Source organism: Asparagus officinalis, chromosome 8, assembly GCF_001876935.1.
Source record: "Asparagus officinalis chromosome 8, Aspof.V1, whole genome shotgun sequence".
In the NCBI taxonomy this organism is placed as follows: domain Eukaryota; kingdom Viridiplantae; phylum Streptophyta; class Magnoliopsida; order Asparagales; family Asparagaceae; genus Asparagus; species Asparagus officinalis.
Window position 1 is genome coordinate 116,223,552 of NC_033801.1, and position 27,657 is coordinate 116,251,208.

Sequence of the window (27,657 nt, forward strand, 5' to 3'; positions counted from 1 at the left end):
CCCGTACCCACCCGTCTACCCGCCGACTACTTACCCTGATCGCGTTCCCCTCACCATCATCGACACTTCGTCTAAGTCTCTCTCTCTCTCTTTCTCTCTCTCTCTCTCTCTCTCTCTCTCTCTACTTTCTCTCTCGTCATTGTTATGATAATCTCGATAAGCTTATGGTGATCTTTGATTTGGTGCAGCCCTGAGCACAAGATCAAGACGATCGCGGAGTGCCAGAACGCTGACGTCATCGTGCTAACCTACGCCTGCGATAGGCCGTTGACGCTCGATCGCCTGAGCACTTACTGGCTACCTGAGCTACGAAAGCTCGAGGTTTGTTTGGTTCCCCCCTTCTGATTTGTTGCGTTTGCTAGGGTTTTGATGGTTCAAGATTTGACGGTGGAGCATGGTTAAATTGCTGTGGGTGTAGATCAAAGTGCCGGTGATCGTGGTGGGATGCAAGCTGGACTTGAGGGACGAGCAGCAGATGAGCTTGGAGCAGGTGATGTCCCCGATCATGCAGCAATTTCGGGAGATTGAGACATGCATCGAATGCTCTGCCCTCAGGCAGATTCAGGTACTGAGAAATGTCTCACCTTCTGCATCAAAACTGACATTTTAATTGGTTTTTTTGGGATGAGGTAAAAATTTTGTGGCAAATGAGTCTCACATTATCAATTGCATATTAGGATGAGATAAAGTTGGGTTTTCCTTATGGTGTTATGGATGTTAGATGAGTCCTGATGCTGTAGCCTCATGCATTGAAAGATTTCATGTTAAATAAAGTGTAAGGGCAAAAAAGAAAAAAGAAAAAAAAGAAGCTACTTTGGTTCAAAATGTTGGCGTAAGCTTTTGGAGCAATTGGTTTGGGTAGGAAATCATATTCTGTGACCAGGGATTGCTCGCAATTCTGTCAGCATTTAACTGATATTAACTGATATGACAGACCTGACTACCATAAGAAACAAAGTCATGGACGCATTGGTTCCGATGACAGACAGAACATGCTTCAATAACGGTGGTTGAACAGATCTTAAAGAGGAACCAAAAGGACATGGTGTTGAAAATGGTTAAAAATGGCCCTTATGTTACTAACTCTGATTTCTTTAAAAGGGAACAAACAACCAGTGTCATAAATGCACGAGGTGCAAAGTCCCTTTATGCGCACATGTGCAAGCCCAATGCAATGTGTGTCAAGTGAAGCGAGGCGTACACCTGTACATAATTTTTCAAGATAGATGATTAAAAAAGAAAGAACATGTTTATGAATTTTCACATAAAAAATGTCAAAATAAATAATATCTACTACCAAATCACAATGTAAAGTCTTAATTTATAATGCGAACATATCCAATATAGTAGTGAAGTTCATAATTCTCCAAGTGAAAAGTCAAATCAAGACTAGCATCAAAGCAAAATCAAATAGTGGAACCAATTAGGTCCTCAATCAAGCTACTAAAATGACCAAATGGGTTTTTTCTTCTGTTTTAGTATATGGGTTATCAAATATACAGAGTGATTGGAGTGTTAAAGAACAAAAATATTTTAGATTATGTCTTGCATGCGTCGTGCACGAAGTGCAAGGCTCTTGCGAGGCACAAAAAGACATTGCCTTTCATTTGCTAATAGTCCCACATCAGATGCAGGGGGCTTCACCACCACCCCGCATCGCAGGGCGCATGAGGCTCAAGGAGGCACATACCTTTGATAGCGTTGCACACAACTATCAGGGAGGTGTCGGTCTATACTAATTAAATTCTGCGTAATCAGAAGAAAGTGGCAATAAGTTGTCAGAATAGTGCTTAGAGTCCACTATACAACTGTTTTAATGTTAATGTCACAAAGATCTAAGATGTAAAGTTAACTTGTGCAAAATTCTGCTGGATATATGATGTATACTTCTTGATAAATTTCCCAACTGAGAGATCAATATGCCACCTTCTGTAGTCTGGGCATTTTGATTGCCGTGAGCAGTCATTATGGATGCTGATATAGAAATGCTTCAGTTACTGTCATGAAACTCATGTGTGCATTTTTTTTTTTCATATATGACTTATCATTTATAGTATTTGTTTTGTTTCCTTTATTCTGGAACTTAACAAATGCTAATTTGCAGGTTCCTGAAGTTTTTTACTATGCTCAGAAGGCAGTGCTTCATCCAACCGCCCCATTGTTTGATCAAGAAACACAGTCATTGAAGCCTCGATGTGTAAGAGCTTTGAAAAGGATATTCATTCTCTGCGATACTGACAAGGATGGAGCACTGAGTGATTCAGAGTTAAATGAGTTTCAGGTTCTGCTATGCACTTTACTACTATACATGAGTATTCTCAACTGCAAGCTTACTCTTATTATATATATTTTCATGGATTAAGTTTCAACTGGAAGATGATTGTGTTCAGGTTAGATGCTTCAGTGCACCTCTCCAGCCTACTGAAATTGTGGGAGTTAAGAAGGTTGTGCAAGAGAAGATGCCTGAGGGGGTCAATGAACGGGGCCTTACTTTGACTGGATTTCTTTTTCTTCATGCCCTGTTCATTGAGAAAGGTCGTCTTGAAACAACATGGACAGTCTTGAGAAAATTTGGATATGACAACGATATTAAGCTTAGGAATGATCTCCTCCCGTCATCCACATTTAAGCGAGCTCCTGACCAGGTATGGATATTGGTTATTATGAATGTTTTCAGCAAATTTCAGTCTTAAAATTTACGAAGTTCTGTTTGTAAAGCATAAATGGTTGTATTTGAAGTTTGATAAATTATGATGTGCCTAGTAATAAAGAATATAGTTGAAGTTTGACATAAATTATGATGTGCCTAGTAATAAAGAATATAGTCTATGCTGCATGGATATTGTTGCTTGGATATTAACATGAAGGAGAATTACCTTTGCCCAATCTCCAACGCATATTCAGCACATGGATACTCGATTCCTGTCGGATATCCCTGTGATGTACGCACACACACAAAAGTCCTATGCATAATAAAGGTGTATAACAGGTATATCCTCGATGAAGTAAGTTAAAAATCTAATTTATGCAAGACATGCTTAGAATCCCATTTGATATGCATTTATGTAAATTGTCTACTTTCCTAGTTTTGAATTGTGATTTCCTTGTAGATATTAATTTATAAGTATAATTACACATAAACTTTCAGTAGTGACATTTTTTTGAACTCACTATTCCCTTAGTTTCATTTTGGCAGATAGACCCCCTAGGCTCTAGGTGAATTTGTTGACTCTTTTACCCTTAATAGAAAGACTCACTTATTTAACCCAAGGCGTTCTATCTGACAATATTTCACCTAGTAAAGGCGTTAAAAAAACCCTTTGGGGGTCTATCTGCCACAATGAATACAGGGGTAGTAAGATAAAACAGCGATACTACAGGGGGTCTATATGCAATTTTTACATAGCATGGAAATCTTTCACCTCAACTTTTTAACCATAATACTCTTGTACATGATTACATGTTATAGATGAAACATTTTGCTGCACACAAGTTTATTATTTTTGTATCTACTAATTCTCATATCTTGAATTTTCAGGATTTGCCATATCTAACTCTGTTACACATATCATATTGTTTTTTAGAAGACCAATTGGACATGATTCTCATCATGCATCAACCAATTTAGAACTGTGGTCTCCTCATTAGGATATACCAAATGCCTACTTTTGCCAATAGTGGTTCACAATGACATATTTTCAAGCGACCATATGCTTAACTTTGCTATTGTTCTATGCAAAATGATTGACACATGTAGTCCTTTAATCTTTCTTATTTTTGATCTTACAACAATTCTTTTGGCCCGGCACGATTTTCTTATTGTTTCTTCATGGGGGTGCATCGAGACTTTCTAGTTTAGTCTCTTTGCACTTAGCAGCATTAAAGTATTGCCAAGTCCATGCTTCGAAGTTTTGGAGATTATGGGGGATTTCATTCATATCAATTTGTTGTTACTTTCCTATTTGATATATATTTGCACACATGGAACTGTGGGGAGGTTGTCCACTTGCGTCTTTACATTTCAAAATTGTTTCTTGTCCCAATGGCAGATATCAATTGCTATACCAACACTTCTAAACAAGTTCTAAAATCGTACAAAATTATGACAGTTAACATGTGGTTCATTTTGATACATTGCAACTGTTCTCCTGGAACTTTTTTCAAGGTCCTAATATATTTTGTATCTTATGCAGAGTGTCGAGTTAACAAATGAAGCCGTGGAGTTCTTGAGAGAAATTTTCCATATGTTTGACATTGACAAAGTACGTGTTACTTTCTTATCCTGCTTATCCTTTAAATTTCTTATGCCTAAGAGTCCTATACTTGTAATAGTGTATGCCTTGCTTCTTCACATGTGTGTGGGTGTGTGCTATAATTACACAGAGGAGGGAGGGTGCTATATATACCCAGCATCCCATGTGTGTGGGTGTGTGCATAATTACACAGAGTAGGGAGGGAGGCTACTAACGGTAGAGAGGGAATTCAAATTTTAACAGAGGAAGTTGAATTGGAGCGTGACAATTGTCTTTGCTGTGCTCTTCTACTCTCTTCTTGTCTCGGGAAGATTTTCCAAACTTAAATTGAAAGCAACAGTGAAATGACATTTATTTTCTCGGGCAGCTAATCATATCTGAACAAATACTAGGCTCTTACTTTTATGATTTGCTGTTCAACTGTTTGTATACGCACATATTTGCATAGATGCTTCAGAATATGATTCTAATATAATAAGAACTGTCACCCAATTTAGATTTGCTTGAACTGTTATTTCTTTATTTCTGCTTTCCTGAATACATATTTTTGGTTAATAGGATGGGGCTTTGCGACCGGCTGAACTAGATGATCTTTTTTCAACTGCACCAGAAAGGTGAATTTGTGTTCTCCTGTAGAAAATAAGTTTTTTTATTTACTTCTACACATTCCTGACGTTCTCAGTTCTGATATTTCTGCTGCACCGACATGTGTGGGCCGTTAGAATTGTGCGAATCGACATGTGTATTATGTGTTCACGTAAATTTCTGGATTTCCTCTGTTGATGGATATACAATTTTCACATAGTTTTCTGGATTTCTTTTGTTGAAGGATGCATGTTAAATCAGTATAAATTTGGTTGGAAGCCTTTAACTGTGAATAGTACAGACTGTTAGTGTTATCTTAGTATTAGAGTTGAAACAACCACTGTGAATTTTCTTCTTGATCTCATAGTGAATGTATATCGGGGCTTAAGATAAATCTTCTGGTTCTTTACATGTACTTGAGGTAGACCAGGAAAATGAGATAAAAGTCATGTCCAGTCTAACAGGTTGGTTAGATTTAGCTCAGACTTGATTGGACCTGACAGCTTTTAAAGTTTGTTGTGTTGGTTTCTATTATCCCTGGGCTGATCTATTATAGTTAACTTGACTGAGTTTTGATTGGATCCAATGAAATATGTGCCTGTCCAGTGATGTCAACTGGTCATATTTCCTTGTCTGTTTATCGCTTGCTCTCTCTTCCTATCTTCTTATCCTCTCAATTCCTTCCTGTTTTTCTTTCTCCCTCTTCTTTGTTTTGCTCTTTTTCTAATGTGTCTGCATATGTTGCTTGATGGTATTGTGTGCGCTTCGCAGAGTGGGATGGACTGTATTGCCTTTTACAACATTGTTTCTGGTGTTGATCTGGTCATCCATAATGATGCGAACTAAGAACTTCTTGAGATTTATGCAAAATTGTTCCTTGGTTATATATTGGCTAATGCAGCTTCGCGTTTAGGAACTCTGTTTGTCTTGTGAAAGATCTTCATAATCTTGGCAATACTAATTTTTTTATTTGTATCAGTATTGCTGTTCTTTTGTTCTTCTGGAATTTACATATTGTTTTGGGTATTCCTGTTATTAATCATGTTTTACCTTCTCATGAAAAATATCTTGTTGTCCATACCTGGCTATTTGAGGTGCCAGTGGGCCTGATGTGGGTGAAGGAGGATTCTAGAGAGGGGACGGGAGGGAGGGATTAATCACTTTCTATAACATTGATAAATATATTACACATTTATGCATAGCAATATTTAAATTGATCTGGATATCCTTGATATTTCATTATATAATTAGAGGTGAATGTAGGAAGTCATACTTGACTGGTGATTTGTCTGGAACTTTGGATTTTACATCGCTAAGAACTACCTGGACTATTATCTCTATGCATTAAAGATAATCTATTGTTCATATAGACTTCTGCTTTTTATTTGAACTTCATCTCATTTACTTATGCCTCTGATCATTTTTTTAAACCATTGCAGCCCTTGGTCTGATTACCCTTATAAGGATGCTGCAGAAAAGAATGTTTTAGGGGGGTTATCTCTAGATGGATTTCTGTCTGAGGTATTTGATCATGTCTTGTTTCTCAATTTGCATACTTCACCATGTTCTTGCATTGTTCCTCATTGAGATCAATGAAAAATTTATGAATTTCTAGACTACCTGCTTATTACTTAGTAGCTTACGTTTTAGATTTAGACTGCGATATGTTTCACCTTGTGAATCACACATCTTTTTATAATATTGAAACGTACTAGTCCTTTTTTCTATTTTGGTGGTTGATTGTGCTAAAATCTGTTAATTAGCAGATAGTTAATGCATAATTTATGTAAAATTTAAGCCAGTCTCTTGCTATGACTATCATGGAGTGACACATGAATTGTTTACACCAGCGATTGTTTTACATTCAGCATGTTTAGTTCTTAACTCTGCACTCTCAAGTTAATGAAACTTAATGGTGAAGTTTACATGTGTCTAGTCTCGGTTGCCCTAAAAAACGAGAGGAAAATGGCACACAAACAAACATCACAACTAAAAGAGAAACCTGTTTGATTTGGGTTTTGTAATTTTCTTCCAATGAGAAACACTTGAGTTTTCTTCTTATTTTTTTTTCTTTTTTCCTTTTTTTGTGAAGTGCAATTTTAAGACTTATTGTTTTCTGATTATTATACATTACAATTTTTTTATTATAGGATTGATGCAGGACAAGTTAAAAAGGATGAATGAATGATCAGGCAGATACATGGTAAATTACACAAATGATATGCACCAGCAGTCAAATAAATCTAGATTAATTCTAAAGTACAAACTAAGATTCTATATGCATAAATTATGTATCCTAGAAAAAAGATAAAAATCAAACTAGAAGACAGCTTAAGATACATAATGAGATGTTAGATAGAATTGCTATATAACTACAAAAGCATAAACTCTGCATAACCCGTGTTTAGTTAAGGAGTAAGATATGGACCTAAGGGGTTGGTTAGAGCTTACACCTATGAAATGAGAAAATAACACATTCATGTGAGCTTTGGTCTTGATCCTCCGCTTAGTATGCTCGATAATCAATAAATCCTAATAGCAAGCAACTCCATCCTAAGTAACCTACACCAAAAGTATGAGCAAAACCATGGGAAAAGGCTTCCATTGATTTTATCTGGTCAGTTTGATATCTCTACAAGATTAATGGATACTAGGTTCCTAGGAGAACTACTTACAGCAAGGTAAAAGAGAATTGAGTTAGGATATGAGCGTTTTTTAGAAGAAATAATTATTATAAAGGCTGAAGTTCAAAAATTAGTTGGAAGGATAACATTATTCAAGTTGTACAGAACCTGCAAGAGGAGAGTCTGATACGATAGAATGGTGTTGCTTAAAGAGAAGTAGGTAGGACATTTTTCTCTTTTTAGTATGAATTGGGCAGCTATACTGTTATCATATATAAAGTTTTTGATCTGGTGCTTGTAAATTTCTTTGAATGTCAATGGGGTGGTGAGAGTGCATACATTTGTGTGGAGGACGGTATGGATGTTAGACCACAATGATTAGTACCTACCGTGGAACAGCTCAAGAATTATGAGATAGCAGTATTCTTTACTCTGAGATTACCTAAAGTGACTATCCAGCTGGTATATCTTACACATGTGGTGTTTCTATGTTTCCAATTTTATATTTTAGTATTTAAATTTACACTTAACATCACATTCTTTTTTGTAAAATATATCAGTTGTATTTTGAGAACATCCTGGACCTTGGAATAACTTGTGCTTGTTTAGGATTTCATCCATCTTTTTTAAATTGCAGTGGGCACACATGACACTTCTTGATCCAGCTAGTAGTTTGGCCAACCTTATATATATTGGATACAATAGTGATCCTTCATCAGCATTTCACATAACAAGAAGAAGGCGTTTAGATCGTAAGAGACAGCAATCACAAAGAAATGTTTTCCAGTGTTTTGTCTTTGGGCCTAGAAATGCAGGGAAGTCCGCGCTGTTAAATTCATTGATTGGAAGGTCAAATTCTAAATTTCTCTTCTTTTGAAATATATTTCAATTAAAATTAATTTTGTTATCGCTATTTGACATTTTTTGTTCCTTTATGATATTTATTATTTCACTGAAATTCATATTGCTTTTCTTGAACAGGGCATTTTCTGATAGATACACTCCCACAATTGGCGAACGTTTTGCAGCTAATGTTGTTGAGCTTCCTGGAGTATGTTCACCTCTATGCTATCTTCATTTTCTTCTGTTAATTATAATCAGCTTGCACTCAGTTTTATCTTTCTCTGGAGTATGCAAAACAGCTTCTTGCCATAAAGAGGATGTAGGCATTGTGGGTTATTTATCCTTTTTTGCTAATCTTCTGCTTTTTTTAATTCTGAAGAGTAGTTTCTGTGTGTGATACTTGGATTAAAAGTTTCCATGCTTAAATTGTGTGGTTCCGTATCATATTTTCTTAATTGTTCATTGTTAAGTTTTTGTTTTACCTCATTTGGTATCTATGCTCAAATTTTGACATGGCATTAGTAGATAAGAAATAAAAGCATATAGACCTGCTTTATGGGTAAGATCATATGCCATATTACTTGACTTTCAAATATTTTTTTATATCTAGGTTCCTTCTCATTAAATAGGAATTGTCTCAAATATTAGTATCTATCCTTAAAAAAACTGTACTTCGAACTGACTTGACATTTCTGCATTTTGAATCGTCCTAGCCACCATTGCGTTCGTTCTCTTTTATGAGTGCCTTCGTTTATTCCTATTTATGTCGCTAGGAGTGTCTCGTGACTATCTCTTGGGCACATTGCCTTACATTTGCTCCCTTTAGCAAATTCATCCTTATCCCTTCTCCTAGACTAGTTCTTAATCTATTAGAACAATAGAGGTCGCTATTTTGTTTCATGTGGGTAAACTGCACAACCAATACGTTAGCTGTTCCTACCATAGTACTTTGGCAAGCAACTTCTTGTATATAGAGTTTCCTTTGCCAGGGGTTCAATTCCATTTGGGGGATACACCTGGTTATCAATTGTACCCAAAAAATTAATCTAAGTTATTGAGCCTTTGTTACAGGCTTTGTCTCCATAACTGAGCTTATTTCATGGAGAAGGCTGAGATGATAATGATGAAATTTATTTATTGTTACTCTAAATATTTGGTGATTTAGTGTCTGATATAATTCTCTGATGGAAAGTTGCTTCTACGAAAGGGCCTACTCAACCCCAAGTCAAAAATAATTTGCTTCTCTCATCTTTAGTTATAGTCCACTCCCTGATAACTACCATCCTGTTCCATATGATTCAAACAAGGGTATCTGCATTTCAAAGGTGTCTCTACAACTGCTACTTAGCTTTCAAGTATTGTACTTGAGAATGTCTCTCTCTCCTCTTTTTGTGTATGGGTATGCAATATCGCGGGCATTTGATCATGCTAATTAATTTAGTTCATATTTTTGTTATTAGAGAACCAGGGTGATTTTAATTCATGATATGATTGTAAAACTTAGTTAGGTACATTGTGTCAATCACCCAGTATGGTTTTGTGCACTGTTTTATCATCGAAGTAACTGTCAACATTATGTATCTCAGAATATAAGTTTTTGGTCAGCTTAGTGATGCAAGCTCTTATTTTTTCGAGTGCCATTCAGTTTTTACCTGATCCCATAATGCTTCTTGTTTACTTAATTATCAATGAATATAATGTGTATCAATACAATTTGATCCATTGATGCAGGACATTTTGATGCAGGACATCTTGAGCTAGTCTTTTTTAGGGTTTGATTTCTTTAGTTGAAATTTTAGGAATTGTTATTGGGTTTTATTTGTTAGTTAGGATTTTTAGGTATTATTTTTTTTGTTCTTTTAGTTAGGAAGTTGTTTGATCTGATTAGGATTTTATTCTATAAGTAACGATGTACTTCTTCATTTGAAGGGGGAGAGAAAATTTGAGAATAAAGATTATGAAAGTTTAGCATGTGTTACTAGTAAGCGTGTGTGCCAAGGTGTGAATCCAATAAGTGTGAAGCCAAATCTGATTAGGTGTTGTGCATGAAAACAGTCTAAATCCTAATTTATCTCTCTTTTCATTCTTTTTTTTTCACTTCAGTTTTCAGATTCAATCTCAAACTAGAATTGAATGCCTTCATTGCACAGTGTCAATTTTGTTCTCTGGGTGTTCGTTCTCTTTCTCTATTGTCTAACATTTGTCTGTGTTCTTGTGTTTATATTTGTGTGACTAGCACTCATGTAATAGGATAGTGCTTACATTTGCCAGACAGTTCTTACCTAATTTCATAATGCCTCTTGTTACTTAATTATCAATAAATACAATGTGTATCAATACACTTTGATCCATTTTGTGCTATCGGTTATTGGTCTCTTTCTCTACTACTTATATGTGTAGGTGTGCTTGTGTTTGTATTTGTGTGACTAGCGCTTGTGTAATAGACTAATAGGATAGTGCTTTATAGTTCTCTAGGGAACAGACTTGATCTTTATTACCAGACTACCAGCTAATTACACAGTGGTCACATGATAAAATGTATATGGGCAAAATATTATGTGGTTTGAAGTTTCTTCACTTATTCATCCAATGGTTGTGAAGATTTTAAAGTTAGAAGAACATAACCGTTTGATGGACGACCAAAAACTTTAAGGAATGTATAGTTTCTTGTGTGCATACTTTTTGTTATAATAAAGGGAGTAGATCATCCATGATTAGCCCATCATGTTGTTCAATATGGATACAAGCATTAATATTCGAGAGTTACTATAAAGCTCTACATTATTTCAGTTGATGTATGTTACCTGGGTACTCCTAACTGAAGCTGTACCCATACCTACCATGTACATGTAACTGTAGCTGTACCCAAACTCCTCGTACACTCTTTGCATATATGAATACATCTACTCAGGCATGTACTCACTTATGCAATATATCGTATAAGTTAAAACACTTCTCATCCACTTGGACGCATGTCATACGCTTCATATGCACTTCCTAAAACTTGTGCAACATAGGTCTGGTTTCAAACTATTATTTTAAGGGTCGCCTGGTTGTCTAGTTAAAAAATGGCAGTTTTCTGATCTATTGCACATAATAAAAGAAACATAAAAGTACTGTAGGAAATTTAATTTTTATAACATGTGAATAAAAAACAACATTGATTTTATGTAAATTATTAATTTCAATATATAGTGTATGTATGTATAATGTATATAAATATTTATATAGACATGTTCCCACCTCTGCATACCCTACATTTTACAAACTTTCAGCGTCCCATACCTGTACCTGTTTCTTTGCAACTTAGCCATTCATACATTTGTGTCTTATGATGAACCTTCCAAAACCTAAGTCAGTTGTAGAACAGGCCATGATCCTTTATTCTACACAATAATTACAGCACAGGCTAACTTGATGAAAACCATAACCTATAGTCATGCTCTTGCATCTCCCTGTTATGTGCTCTGCTTGAAAAGTTTCTTCAAATGACAATAAGCAACAGTGTCCAGCTTTTCTTCTGTTCCCAATGATTTAGTTATCTTCTTTTACTGAAATTCTAGGAAGTTACTGACCTTTTACCTTTGTCTAAATATTTCCTCTTTCACTTGTTTATCTTCTTTCTTTTGCGCTCTTAGTTGCTTTGTTTCTTCCCTCTCCAAAAGCGATGGCCTATTGCTACTGGATAATTTCCATCAATATACTATTCTGCAGATTTAATGCGATTTCTGTATGGGTTTATCTTGTAAACCCCCTTAAACATGATCAATGTGTTGCTGCATGCTAAACGTTAAACAATATCAATTCCTGATTTATATTCATCAATTATCAGTTCCCTTTAGAGCCCCAAGCTGCTGCATGAAATATTTATTTCATCCATGTTGATCTTGTGCTTCAAGTAATTGTTTGTACTTGTTTATGTAGGGTATTAAGAAGACTCTTGTGATGAGAGAGGTGCCAGAAGATTCTGTGCAAACACTTTTGTCCAACAAGGACTCCTTGGCCGCTTGTGATATTGCAGTCTTTGTTCATGACAGGTATTGAAGAATGTATTCATGAAATTGCTGTCTGGTTCATGGCAGCTTTTGATATTACAGCTCAATGGCAATATCATTGGTTTGCAATCTTTCAAGTGAAATATCACTGCATGTTCAGCGGCATCACATATTAGATACTGCAGAATGTTCCCAGTTTGCATTTATCCTGCCACTTGTTGTGATCTCTAATCTGATATTATTGACTTGGTAGTCATCATGATGTCTAATCCGTGAACATGTGATATGGTGAGTATCTCGCTTCATAGTTGTGGTTTGCGAAGTATGTTAGTTGAGGACTTCGATACACGGCCATTTTGCTCTTCTATGATTTCTACTGAACTAGTAGCTAAGTAGGTATGTGCATTTCAAAAGTTTAAGTTATACATGATTACTTTGAGTAAAAGAAAGGTGCGGATGGAGGATATTCGGTAACATTGATAGGTGATAGACACTGTTATAAATAGTGGTAAATAGCGCTGCAATAGCGGCGTTAATAGTGTTAGCGGTCCCTTTCCGCTACGCTATCACTCAATAGTGGTGACATACTACGGAATATGCGCTTTCGACTCACAAAAGCAATCAATAGTGTGTCATAGATAGCGGTAAATAGCCGACGATTGCGGACAAAATCTGCTTTTTGACTGATATTTAAAAGCCGTCTGAGGTGTAGTTGTTTAAAATTAAACCCGACCTGCAACCACTGCATCCCACCGCCTTCCGTGATTTCTAGCGTATTCCCACTGCCTCCCACGGCCTCCGGTACCTCTCTCAGCACTTCCTCTCACATCCTCTCGTCATAAGCTCCTACTACAGATCTTTCACCGCTCAACTCATCTTCTCGAAGACAAGGACTCTTTGACTCCTTCTCTAGTCATCTTCGTATATATGACAGTTACATGTCTATTTCATGTTTAGGCTCTCTTTAAATCATCAAATATGCACTTTTAGATTTTCTAAAATTTTCTTTAATTTTTTTAATTTTTTTAATTTTTGTACATATCTAAATTAGACCGATGTTTGACTTTACGTTTTTTACTGCTATTTTATCGCAATGGTCCCAAATATCCTTAGCGATACCTCACCGCTAGCGACGCTATCTGTTATCGGTAACATTGGTGATAAAGAACCTTGATAGAAGCCAACATGAAGATTCATGCTTTAAAAGGTTATCTTGGTGAGCTTAGTCCAATTGGCGTTCTCTACGAGAAGGTTGTGAAAAACATAGTGTAGAATGAGGACAGAGCTTAATTTGGGGACTTTAGTGATCAAAAAGGCAAATTTTTTTCCCAAAGAAGTAAAATGATAGTTAAAAATAGGAGAAAAGGAAAAATTAGGAAAGGGAAAAACATAAAGTAATGATAAAATGGAAAAAGTTTGAAAGGTGCGTTTTTCTTAAAACTATAAAGAAGAAGATCGAGACCCATAGCATCTATGGTCTTATCGAAAGAGAACAAAGGATGGCCAAAACATAGTGTAGAATGAGGACAAAGCTTAATTTGGGGACTTTAGTGATCAAAAAGGCTAATTTTTTTCCCAAAGAAGTAAAATGATAGTTTAAAATAGGAGAAAAGGGAAAATTAGGAAAGGGAAAAACATAAAGTAATGATAAAATGAAAAAAGTTTGAAAGGTGCGTTTTTCTTAAAACTATAAAGAAGGCAAGATCCCTGTTGATATTCATTCATTCAATCAATATTATCAATAGCGTATAGCGTTGCGTAGTGGTGAGGCATCACTAAGGTTAGTTAGGGCTATTACGGTAAAATAGCGGTGAGGCATTGCTAAGGTTAGTTGGGGCTATTGCACAAAGTCAAATAGCGGTCTAATTTAGATATATATAAATACTAAAAAAAGATTAAAGAAAAATCTAAAAAAAATTAAAACCACATATTTAATGATTTAAAGAGATCATAAACATAAAATAGACATGTAACCATCACGTAATATAGAAGACGATTGGAAGAGTCAAAGAGTCACCGTATTCGAGAAGCAAAGCTAAGTGGTAAGAGGGCTATCCTAAGAGGAGCTCACGGTGAAGGAGGTGAGAGAAAGTACTGAGGTAGGTGCAAGAGGCTATGAGAGGTGGCATGAGTATGCCGAAAATCACAGGAAACTGTGGAATACAATAGTCAAGGGTTGGGTTTAATTTTAAAAATATAAACCTCAAACTGCTTTTAAATATAGCAGTCAAAAAGCGAATTTCGCATGCAATCGCCCACTATTTACCTTTATGGTACACTATTAGCCGCTTTTGCAAACGAAAAGCGCATATTCCGCAATATATCACCGTTATTGGGCGATAACGTAGCGAGAAAGGATCGCTAACGTTATTAGCGTCGCTATTACGGGGCTATTTACCGCTATTTATAACGGTGCATTCAATATATAACTATTATGACCATATTATAGTTTGTTAGACTTGGAGGATAACTAACGAATCGGAAATGTGAAATTAAAAATTATTGATTCAAAGAGTTCCAAGATCTTTATCTCTGTCGGCCAGATTCAACGCACTCCACGATAATCATTGTCGAACTCCCGTTCACAGTGAAGAAACGGAAATATGATTCACAACTCATGTGCCTCTTTAACTCTGTTGTTTTTTATGGCTATAGTTCCATAATCACTGTTTTGAACTCGTGGATTACTGTTCACAAGAGAGAGAGAGTTAATGTTCACCAGAGGGGGAGACTTTATAGGCTTTAATTTTGGACATAGTTTTTATAACTACCTATGATGGAGGGGTTATGCGGTTATGAGTGTAACCACATTTCCTACTTCATACATCTCCCACTCACACATGACAGACATAATTAACCTCCGTCACGTTGAAATACCCAAAATTTGAGTCAAGTTTATACAGACAAATGAGTCGTGCGACCAACGAATACATCTGTACTTGGGACCTCCAAACTAGAAACCCGTTAGGGTCAGAATAGAGACATCAACCCAAAAACATGAAAACAATTAAATAATAGTGTACTGCAGTAGCCCAGACTTATTTGGTTACACAGAATTAAGCGTATCTAAATCCCTCATTAGATCCATGCTTAATCCTCCTCTAAATTTCACATGTATCCACAATCGTGTCCGCTTGCATTAAAGCGACACAACTGATTAGCCAGTGAATACAAATGATGTGTATCATTCTAAATTAGTCTTCCTTTCGCCCTCATCCCACTTAGTCTCAAGCTAACTGCTTGCCCAATAGTGTCCCGTTAGGCCAAATCAATCATGACCATAGGTGACACACTAGAGTAGCTATCATTAATTTTCCACTTCATGACATAGTCAAAAGTCACATAGGGTACAAATGAGATCATTTTTTGACCTTTGGGACTCGCACGGTGAGGAAGCAGGGACTCATTCACTCACTTCCATATTTGGTCGCTAAGTACATGCAGTATGAAATGCATGCTATGGTGGAAAACTTTACTAATTTAGAGTGTATGTCTTAAACTCTAAACATCATACAGATCTCAGTTCAGTCGTACCATAAGCGCCTAACTCGAGGTACTCGTTTGCTCACTTTCAACAGCACCAAATAAATTTCTTGTACCTGGCGTTATGTACATATTTCATGAATGGTGGGGAAACATTCATGTCAGCTCTTTATTCTCTTAAAAACCTCATCTTGGTCCCTTACCAAGGCGACATTAAAATTTGAGTTATACTTGTTTTCTTAGCGCTATAACTAACCTATGTCTCATCTTTGCTCGCTTCATCAGCGCCAAAAGGTGATTGCTCATGTGAGAGAGCCAATCTTAACTTATCGACATACTTTATATCTACTCAGCTTAATCAATCATACAAGTGCAACAAATGTATCATCTCATCATACAAATCATATAGTAGTCTACAAATCATAAGTACAGTCATATTCTACGCAGTCCTAGGGATTTAACATGTGAAACTTATAAATCTCTAGTAAGAGGTTTGGTAAATGTATCTGCAACCATCTGACTCGTAGAAATATGTTGTAAGACCACCTCCTTATGTGCCATCATGTCTGTAATAAAGTGATATCTCAGCTGTATGTGTTTGGTTTTCCCATGATCCTTGAGATCCTTGTATGCAAGTGCAGTCATACTATCACAGTTAATTGTCACAGGATCAGATGCATCAGTGATAAATTTTAAGTGCTGCATGAATCTCAACCAAATAACTTCCTGCACTGCTACAAAACATGCTATGTACTCGACCTCCATGGTAGACAAGGCTACACAAGATTGCTTCTTACTGCTCCCAGATATGGCACCACTGTTGAGCAGAAAAGCATACCCTGATGTTGATTTGCGTTCATCTACATCACCTCCCCAAGCAGCATCATTGTAACCTACTAAGTGGAAATCTCTACCATAATAACACAATATATAGTCTGATGTACCTTTAAGATATCTTAAAATCCTCTTGATTGGCTTCTAATGCGTAAGTCTTGGATTTGCCTGATATCGGCTGACTAGTCCAACAACATAACACATGTCGGGTCTTGTACACATCATTGCGTATATGAGACTTCCGATAGCGCTAGAATAGGAAATCTTGGCATCTTTTCCTTTTCTTCTGGAGTCTTAGGACCCATATCAAGGCTTAGGCTTAAATTTCTCTCCACAAAAGTATTTATAGATTTGCAGTTATGCATTTGATATCGCTCAAGCATCTTCTTAATGTAAGTCTCTTGAGACAAACCAAGTAGCCTTTTAGAGCGATCTCTTACAATCTTTACTCCAAGAACATAACTAGCTTCACCCACATTCTTCATCTCAAAATTAGAAGATAACCACATTTTAGTAGCATCAATCAACTCCCTTTTATTTTCAACTAAAAGTATGTCGTCCACATACAAAGATAGGATCACAAAACTATTTGGGGACTACTTGATGTACACACAATGATCATCCTCCATCATAATAAACCCATTTGCTAAAATGACTTGATAAAATTTTAGGTTCCACTATCTTGAAGCTTGCTTCAGGTCATAGATAGATCGACAAAGCTTGCAAACTTTGCGCTCTTAACCTTCAGCCACGAAGCTATGAGGTTGGTCCATATAGATCTCTTCATTTAATTCTGCATTGAGAAATGTAGTTTTTACATCCATTTGATAGAGATCTGGATCCATATTTGTGACAATAGCTAAAATGAGATGAATCGAGGCAAACCTAACAACTGATGAAAAAGTTTCCTCATAATTGATTTCCTCTTTTTTAGTATAGCCTTTAGTCACAAGACGAGCCTTATATATATCAATAGATCCATCTACCTTGCGTTTGATTTTGAGAACTTACTTGTTCCCAATTGTTTTACGCCCAGGCGGAAGGTCAGCAAAGTCCCAAACATGATTGTTTTTCATAGACTCCATTTCTACCTGCGTTGCATTAATCCATTCCCTAGCAGTGGGACTTGCAAGAGCTTCCTGGATAGTTTTAGGCTCTTCATTCATTGGAGCTATCATGAAGGCCTCCCCCTCAATCTCAAAATGACAACGAGGGATACTACCTCTAGCACTTTTACGTGGTTGAGGTTTCACTTGATTTCGCTCCATTGGAGTTGGGCTACCAGATGTGCTGCTCCCACTAGCCACATGAGGATGAGGAATTTCATCTATTCTGCTAACTAATTTGTCATGAGTGACAGAATCCGAGACTTTCAATTCATAAAATTGGAAATCCTTAGTTACCTCACCTCTACTAGAAAAATCCTCCTCTAGGAAGGTGGCATCTCGTGACTCAATTTCTGTCACACTTCCATCAGCTTCTTCTCCAGTAAAAACATATCCCTTAGAATATTCAGGATATATAATAAATATACATTTCTTTCCTCTTAGATCCAACTTTTCATACCTATGATAAGTTTGGTGAACAAAAGTTGTTGATCCTCATGGCCGCAAATGACCTAAATCAGTTTTTTCACTGGTCCGTAGCTCATGTGGAGTGGAAGGTACAGACTTAGAGGGCACACTATTAAGAATGTAGGTTGCAGCCAATAATGCATCTCCCCAGTAGTATAAGGTAAATTAGCTTGCGCCATCATCGATCTAACCATGTCAAGAAGGGTCCTATTCATCCTCTCTGCAACACCATTTTGTTACGGAGTTACTAGGTATAGTTAGTTATCTTGCTATCCTTTTTCCATTACACAATTTCTTAAATTGCTTAGATATTAACGACCACGATCAGTTCTAAGAGCTTTGACTTTTCTGTCTAATTGATTTCAACCAATCTAATATAGCGTTGGAAGCAATCTAATGTTTCTGACTTGTGGGAGATCAAATAGACATGGCCATATCGAGTAAAATCATCTATGAATGTGATGAAATATGATGCATCATGTCTTGCCTTCATATTCATTGGGCCATATGTGTCCAATTGAATAAGTTGCAGGGGTATTGTGGCTCTCAGAGCTTTGCCAAATGGTTTTCTAGTTGTTTTTTCAGCTAAACAATGCTCGCAAGTAGGTAAGTCATCTTTAACGAGTGGGCCAAGAAGACCCTCGCGAGCTAATCGTTTCATTCTCTCTTGCCAAATATGTCCTAATCTAGCATGCCATTTTAAATCATCACAAACATTATTGCTAGAATATGCAATAAAAAAAAACTACTTATATTGTTACAAATAGAAATAGTGTCTAACACCATAAAACCATCTGACAAATATCCATGACCATAATAACTAGTTCCCAAATACAACATAACACAACTATTTTCAAACACATTTAAAACCTAAACCTAGAAGGACTAGAACTGAAACAAAACTTTGTCGGATGTCAAGTGCATACAATACGTCATGAAGATACAATGTGCGTCCACCTCGCAAATCTAATGTAAGTGCATACAGTACATCATGAAGATACAACGTGCGTCCACCTCGCAAATCTAATTTGCAGGTGCCGATCCTAAGGACATATGCGTTAGAGTTATTTCCTATGTAAATACGTCTACTCCCAACTGGAATTCGACGAAACTCCATGTATGCTATCCAATCTCTCACTATGTGTTTGGTTGGTGCTAAGTCTACAGTCCAGATAGTAATGGTTTCAGCAAGCATCAAACAACCTATGTAGCACGGACACGGATCCGACACGGTCATCCGACACGCCGACACGAGGCAAATCTTAAAAAATACATAGGATACGTGTGTTCGACACGTGTGTCCGACACGGACACGACACGGCTTCATGTTATGCGTGTCCGTGCTTCATAGCAAACAACTACTAAAAAATATAGTAGAGTTGGACATTGTATCACATACCTGCAGCTTAGTGCACTCACGAGTTAAGTAACCCAACTTGTTGCAATTGTGACAGACCATCTTTGTCTTGTCTTTCTTGCCACCGCGCTGTCCACGCTTGTGCTTGACATATCTAGCCTTCTTAGGATTCAGTCCAGCATCTCTACCCCATTTAGGTGCTCCACTTTTGCCTCTTCCGCGCTTAGAGCCAAATGCTCTGCGCGAGCTAGCCTCAGCCATGTAAGCCTCCTTGCTGGGTTTCTCAGTCAGAAGGCGATCCTCCTCGAGCTTCACATAGCGAGCAACATCATCAAAAGTCTTGATGTTATCATTATGGGCAAGGTTAACCCGCATGTGCTCCCATGAGCTAGGTAGAGAACAGATGACAGCCTAAGCCTGTTCGTCAGAAAGCTTATGTCATGTCGCTCGCAACTCACTAATCATGTTTGACATAATAGTAAGGTGCTGCATCATCGAATGATCATGACACTTCTTATAATCGTCAAACTTGAGAGTGAGTGTGCGCTGTCTAGTAGTGGAAGTTCCACCATACCGGAGCTTAACAACATCCCAAACTGACATAGCTGATCGATACCTCTCAAAACGTAACATGATATCATCTCTCATGCTACTCAGCATCAATATGCGAGCAACGTTGTCCTTCCTCTTCTAAGCTTGGGAGGCTTCATGATCACGTTTATGCTACGCAGTGTTGCCCAGTTCAAGTTCAGTCACTGATTGTGTTATGGTTTCCCGCATAATTTGCTCCTCGAGGAGATACCGAATCTTGTGATGCCAAATATCATAATTTTTCTCATTCAGTTTCTCCCTCTTATTGAGGTCAGCAACGATGCTCTTGGTTGCATCCATAATCAACTAGAAACATAATAAATAGCACATAATTAATAACTAGCATAATTCATAAAAAAATTTGCTGCATTATCTTGAATAATTTAATAATAATCTAAGTCATGGAATCGAAAGAAATGTAATACATCCAATTCTCCCATTACAAAGTTTTAATATTATTAAATCATTCAATTGTGCGCAAAATCTAGGAATTAGGCGAGAATATTTCTTTAAAAAAAATTCTACCAACCTAAAACCTTCCACTCAAAAAAAATATCATGACATGTTATTAAGCATGCTAATTAAAAAAATAATTAAACATGTCAATTTATTTACAGAAAAAATACAATTAAATTTATGCTAAACATACAAAGAAATAACAACTTATAGGCTTCTATAGGGTCAAACTGCAATTAATCAAAATATCTGGGTAGAACTGTAATTTTATAGAAAACTAGGTCAAACTATAATTTTTCAGAAATTGTGTCAAATCTGTAAATTTCCCAAAATGGGTCGAAATTTCAATTTTCCAGAAACTAGGTCTGTTTGCAAAAAAAGAAACATTTTAGACTAAATTGTAAGTTTACACCAAAAAATTGGGTCTGTTTCAAGTTTTCGTAAACTCTGGGTTTCGCTGTAATTTTACACAAAACAGATTCTGATTCTGTTTATAAATTTTTGGTAATATAAGGGCTTATGTGTAATTTAGTAAAAACTATCATTTTACTGTCTACAATAAAAAAAATTTAACATAACCTTTCGATCGACAGTCCAAAAAATGTAAATAATATGTCTATGGAAAGCTCTCATGTAGATCTATACATAGAGATTTATAACTGATCAAAAAACTTAATAACCAGAGAGATATATGATTGCAAACATCAAGCTATTCAAAACGTATTGAAAATTCAAAATTAAATATCTCTAAAACCACATGATAATTTCAAACGAAATTTTACAGAGATGGATGATCAAATATGTATAGTCTATTATTTGAGCCAATATAAGATCATAACAATAGGTATATTAGAAGTTGTCATTAAGCATCTAACAAGCTTTTTTTTAATGGGCATATCAATATCAAACAATATGAATGATCTTATTTAATCCGAGAACACGAAATCTAGCCTTATGGCTCTGATACCAATGTTAGACTAAGAGGATAACCAACGAATCGGAAATGCGGAATTAAAAGTTACCAATTCGAAGCGTTCCAGCATCTTTATCTCCGTCGGCCAGAGTCACACACTCCACGATGATCGCTGTTGAACTCTAGTTTACAGCGACGAAATGGAAATATGATTCACAACTCAAATGCCTCTTTAACTCTCTTGTTTTTTTATTTATGGCTATAGTTTCATAATCACTGTTTTGAACTCTCAGATTATTGTTCAAGAGAGAGTTACTGTTCACCAGAAAGGGAGACTTTTGTAGGCTTTACTTTTGGGCATAGTTAGTTTTTGTAACTACCCATGATGGAGGGGTTATACGGTTATGGGTGTAACCACACTTCCTACATAATCATTGCAAATGCTTTTATGAGCGCAATTCTTGATTATCTAGACTATGAATGCATGCCATTTTCATGGCTGGATCATTTTGAGATGATGGACAATTTATATGGTAAATAAAACTATTTCCTGAACTATCTGTACATCAAAATATAAAATTTTAGAATGAAAACAAGTAGCTATAAAAGAAAAGATGATATCCATGTTTAATAAGAAGATATTAGTTATTGCCCTTAGGCTCTTCAAGCTTGTCCTGATAGAAAATTTCACAGCAATTAAAGAAAATAGTTTGTAAATATTGACCAATCTTATATAACCACTAACAAACATATATGGAGTCAAAAAGGTCTAGACAGAGAAACAGCCATAACCATAATCCATGGTAATACAATGCCAAGTGTCAAAAGGACGAGGTGCGAATTATGTTGGAAACCATAAAACACTAGTGATCCTTCTCAAACACAAAAAAATTTCTGACTCAATGTCAAAAATGCAAGTGTAACTGATGATGATCATCATCAAAAGTGACAAGCAGAACAGTCTACTTGGTACAACTCTGCAATTTGATGTCATATCATTGTTAAATAATATGTACTTGCTGAGAGTATGTTGCTAATAATTTTTCTTTTGCTCACCAGTGTATTACAATTGAGCTTCTAAATTATGTTGTTCCTTGTGTATATGAAGTAAGTATACAGACAATCACACTGATCAGCATCGTCATCAATCGTGGCAAGTAGCAGCGGTATATGCTACTTGGTATAAGTCTGCAATTTGATGATGTAGACAAGTACATTACTTATCCAATTTAGTGAATGTTTATTGAAAGGCAAGAACAGAATTTCACTAAAAACAGTTATTCCTCTTATGCGCTCATTTGAACTTTTGAGCATATTATGAAGTAAAAGGTTAGTAAACAATTGAGTTTATTCTGTTTCTGCAGCTCTGTTGAAAATTCATGGAAGAAAGCAACCGAGTTGCTTGTGCAAGTGGCTTCTCATGGGGAAAATAGTGGCTATGAAGTGCCTTGCCTTATTGTTTCTGCAAAAGATGATCTTGATCCATATCCTTTGGCCGTACAAGATTCTACAAGGGTACTTCGAACTTCAACATCCTTCTTTACAAGTTCATGAAACAACTTTAATAGCCTTTATTTTATTTTATTTTTATTTTTATTTTTTGTGGCATCATAATTTTAACTGTACTATATTTACCTGATTTGATTACTCGTTATTGATAACTGGAATAGGCTTTACATTGCTTGCTTGAGTACCATTAAAATTCTAGTATGGGAATAACTACGCGTGTCTGGTGTTCTAGACATGGAGCAAACTTATGTGCAGGTCAAACGTCTTTTAGTATGTAATATGTATAGTCAGTCTCTACTGTCCTGTAAAACTTATGTATAACTTTTTTTCATGAAGATGGAGATGGTAGTGGAGCTCAAAGGTCCATGAACTACTTGATTATTATACAACCAGCTGTCTACATTGGCCCAGAGATTCCTAGGTCCTGGCTAAGCAAACAGTGGACATGAGGGATTTTTTTGTAAATGCCAAAGAGCTGGTAAATAATAAACCCAAGTATGTAGCCATCCATTTAGCTGTTTAAGTTACTTGGCCAGAACCAACTCCTGGAAGTTCATGGAGAATAGAACCCGAGGATAGAAGTCTAGAAGAAAGGGGAATGATGTCTTTCTATAGAAACTTGCGTATTAATCTTGACAAACAAAGCAAGACGGCACGAAATGACATCTCACACTTTATCTTTTGACTCCACATTTATGTAAGACAAATGACAAGATCGCTAATAACTGTTGTCTACTCAGTTCCTCTGTTCTGGATCATCAGTGGTGGAGCTAGGAATTTATAGTAGTGGTTCACAGTGTATATAGAAAAACGATATTACAAAATTTTCTCCCACATTCTATATAAACGGAACTATAATGAAATATATTTAACTGAATATAATTACAGTTGACCTATCATTGCATAATATCATCTTTCAAAATACCACTAAATACATCCTTTTCAATTTAAATTACTAACTTTTGGTTCATCTACATTGTCATCTTTTTTCTTCTAAAAAAAACTGATATTAGGCTCTTTGACAATGCTAGCTCTTTTAAATTAATGGGTCATCTAGATACATGATTACTTTATTTAGGCTTAGGCTATTAAGGATTAATGAGTTTCTCATTTTTAAAATGGTGTCACTATGTAATTAAGTTATACATTAACCTATGTTTTTTCCCAATTTCTATTTTTAATGATGTCATTTTGTAATTAAAAGGGTGGTGACACACCACCCTCTTACAAGTACATCCGCCGCTGGGGATCATGTTACGATATGCATCTCTAGATGTGTAACTTTTTTCCATTATAAATAGGTCATAATGCTTTTTTTACTTTTTCTGATTGAAGGTTAGCCAGGATATGGGAATAGAAACTCCTATTCCTGTCAGCATGAAGTTAAGAGATCACAACAATTTGTTCCGTAGAATTATTACTGCTGCACAACATCCCCATCTTAGCATCCCTGAAACAGAAGCTGGGAGAAACCGCAAGCAATATCGTAGACTTGTTAATCGTTCTCTTATGTTTGTTTCAGGTATTGATTTACGTCTAATCAGTTGCAAGCAAACTCATAGCATTAAAATTAGGGTGTTTTGCCTATAAACCCAAAGTTTTGCCCCCATTTACTTTCCCATATAGTTCTATGTGTTCTCGTGCACTTAAAATACAAAGTTTGATTATCTTTGAACTCAGCATATAAAATACGTGTATAGCTACATGCAATGGGTTGTATAGTTTACGCACTATAGAGTGTATAGCTGCATGCCCTGTTCTATGTAGTTATACACTTCAGATTCTATACTTCTGGTTTAAAGGTAACAAAACTTTGTATTTTAGGTGTACGAGAACATTTAGATTACATGGGTTTTAAAGTAAAAATTGGGAGTAAAATGTTGGGTTTATAAGGGGGAAAAAACCTTAAAACTTATTATTCTTCTTGACTTGTTTAATTCCTAGCTACCTATTTCTTATATAGGGTTCAAGTTGGCAATTTATTTTTCATGAAATCACCACTTGAATTGTTAGATATAGGCAGCTATACTTGAGTAATGTGTATTGCTTTCACTTAAGAGGGTGATGATGGATGATATGCAATTACTTATATGATGTTTAATAAGATGTCATTAGACACCGAATTTTGATCGTAATATTAAATTCAGGCCAATTGTAGATGCTGTATGCATGCATGCTACAACACATGAACTACGATACTTCATTATCGGTTCGTTTCTTTCTTGTTGTGCGGCCAATACTTTTCATGTGCAGAAAGAAAGGATTTTATTCATTGTGCATATGCTATACATCATGTGGAACTGGATTGCATCAATACCCTTGACTACTTGAAGAAGCAATTGTGTCTTCTATTTGAACAACATTGATGACTAACACCTGTCAAACTACTGCATTCAAGATATTAGTACGAAAATTCCACTTCACATGCTTTTAACCGTAATAATTGGTAATCTGGGAGGGTGTGATACTTCAATTTTTATGATCCTTTTGAGCACTAAATGTGCCATAAAGAAATAAGCTGATGACATTTTGACAGATGTGAATGCATGTTGAAGCCATCTTAGGGTTATGTACGTCAATACATTTTTAAAAAAATTTCTGGGTAGAATTGTAGACCAATTTTCTCCCCTTTGCCTGTGACTGGCCAAAGACAAATATCTCAGCAAACACACACACGCACACACACGCACTCATCACAGATGCACCCACTTTCACTCAACAATCCCAGAAACCCAGAACAAACACAACATCCCTCTCCATTGCATGCTCACAAGGCTTGACCAAAAGTTTGAAGACAAATTTAACAAACTTTAATTAAATATGCTTTGTTATTTTGTTCTTAACACTGTAGTGCATTTAATGCAGTTGCAGAAGTCTTCACAATGTTTAATTCATTTATTTAATGATTTAAGCATTTAATAGCGAAAAGTGTTAAATCCTTTGATGTGTAATAATGTATGAGTATAGAATGAAGCTTAATTACACGAAACTGAATCTCTTTTTTTACTGTACCAGGTAAGTCACTTAAATTTATTCAATTATGGTTATGTAATTATATTACATTTTATTTCCAAAACATTGTCACTGTAGGGATTTCCTGGGCGCACAGACCGACAGTGAAAAGTATTTGTTTTAAAGCTCAAAAGGACAGAAATCATGAACTTTTAGACTTTAGCTTTGCTTTTGCTAGGATTGTGCAAATTTGGGATAGTATGTGAATTTGGTCATGGAGAATAAGCAGACCAAAAAATAAAAAAGCTGATTATTTGATTTAATTTTTGTTGCATTTTTTGTGTTAAGGTGAAGTTAAATTGTAAAAGAAGTCAATTAGCTCATGCCATGGTTATTAGACAGATTGGCCTTTACTATCAATAGTATGGATTTTATGTGCAAACACGGAAACCAGTTTCATATAACATTAACAAAAAATGAAGCTTAAGATCGTTTGTTTTCTTTAATAGTTTCGACGAAGGCATAGCCTGAGCTTGAACCTGTATTCTCCGATAACCTAAACACTGGCTTTTATCAATGAGCCATTTCCAGTGGCAAATTGATTGTTCTTTTTGTTGGCAAGAAATTATGTAAGAATATTAGCATTATCCATTATCCAATAATTTTCTTCATGCGGTTTCTCGCATTACTTCTATTCATATTTATTGATATTCTGAAACACGAAATCTATTTCCTCTGCATTGCAGTTGGAGCTGCAGTTGCGGTGGTGGGATTGGCTGCATACAGGGTTTATGCATCAAGGAAAAATACTTCCAGTTGACCGTTCTTTGATTTTCGAGGTTTGCCAGAGCCAGAAGCATCCTTTTGGTTTTTTCTATCCATCTATAAGTACATATACTTTTCTTTGTGGAGGCCTACTAATAATTTTTTGGATACAGCAGAGAACCATCTATTTCTGGTTTCAAAATTTTCTTCTTCCTGGATGAAGAATTTCTTTGGAAAACAGTGTTATTGGCTGTCAATTTGGATCCCAAGCTGTGTTGCTATTTCATGTTCCGCCTTTTTTTTCTTTTTCTTTTGTTTGGGTATTGAGAGGCTGAATTTTTCTACCCCAATTAGGATACTGGCAAGTCTTTTGCTATTCAACAGTTAGATATTGGGGGTGAGAAAAGAAGAAGAAATATTTACGCAGCAGTTTTTAACTCAAAAATGGTCTCAATTATTCTTAGAAGACTGATTCAGTTTTCCTGAGTTCAATCAGGTTGAATTCCATGTAGTATCTCTTACTAGTAGGAATATAATAGAACCCCTGAGGAATCTGAGATTAGGATTGTAATTTTTTCTGAACTCCATATATTATCTATTATTATGATAACGGAGCCTCTAATGGGTCTGAGGATAACATTGTAATTTTTTGTGCAATCAGGTAGCGGCTTGATGCGTGAACGGGGCATGTGAGATAGGGAGTAACTCGAGTTGATATAGTTGTTGGACTTGACTTTGAGCATTATGCAGTGCGTTTGTATTTGACATATTTGACATATACCTGGCTTAAATTGTGGAATTAGTTGGATTTCAGAAATTTTGCCATTTTGTAGTTTTAGTTTGTTAACGGTTTCTTTAAGGCTTTTAGGGCTCGTTTGGATGATTGGATGTATTATAAGGGGGTGTTTGGTTGCATTGTTTTT

The 27,657-nt window shown here is 36.0% G+C and overlaps 1 protein-coding gene across 2 annotated transcripts; it reads left to right on the forward strand.

The window, feature by feature from the left end:
* Positions 1-27,657, forward strand: LOC109851300 (mitochondrial Rho GTPase 1-like). 2 transcript variants are annotated; one of them, XM_020421359.1, is made up of 15 exons: positions 1-75; positions 189-321; positions 419-565; positions 2,105-2,281; positions 2,391-2,645; positions 4,194-4,262; positions 4,812-4,867; positions 6,278-6,359; positions 8,100-8,311; positions 8,444-8,513; positions 12,230-12,342; positions 22,873-23,023; positions 24,353-24,539; positions 26,716-26,808; positions 27,396-27,657. In XM_020421359.1, exons 3-14 carry the CDS (start codon positions 476-478, stop codon positions 26,787-26,789), a joined length of 1,536 nt encoding a protein of 511 aa, XP_020276948.1. In that variant the 5' UTR covers positions 1-75; positions 189-321; positions 419-475; the 3' UTR covers positions 26,790-26,808; positions 27,396-27,657. The 2 variants fall into 2 exon arrangements, 1 of the variants encoding a protein (XP_020276948.1); XR_002249758.1 differs by lacking the exon at positions 1-75 and having other exon boundaries at positions 200-321; positions 26,716-26,857.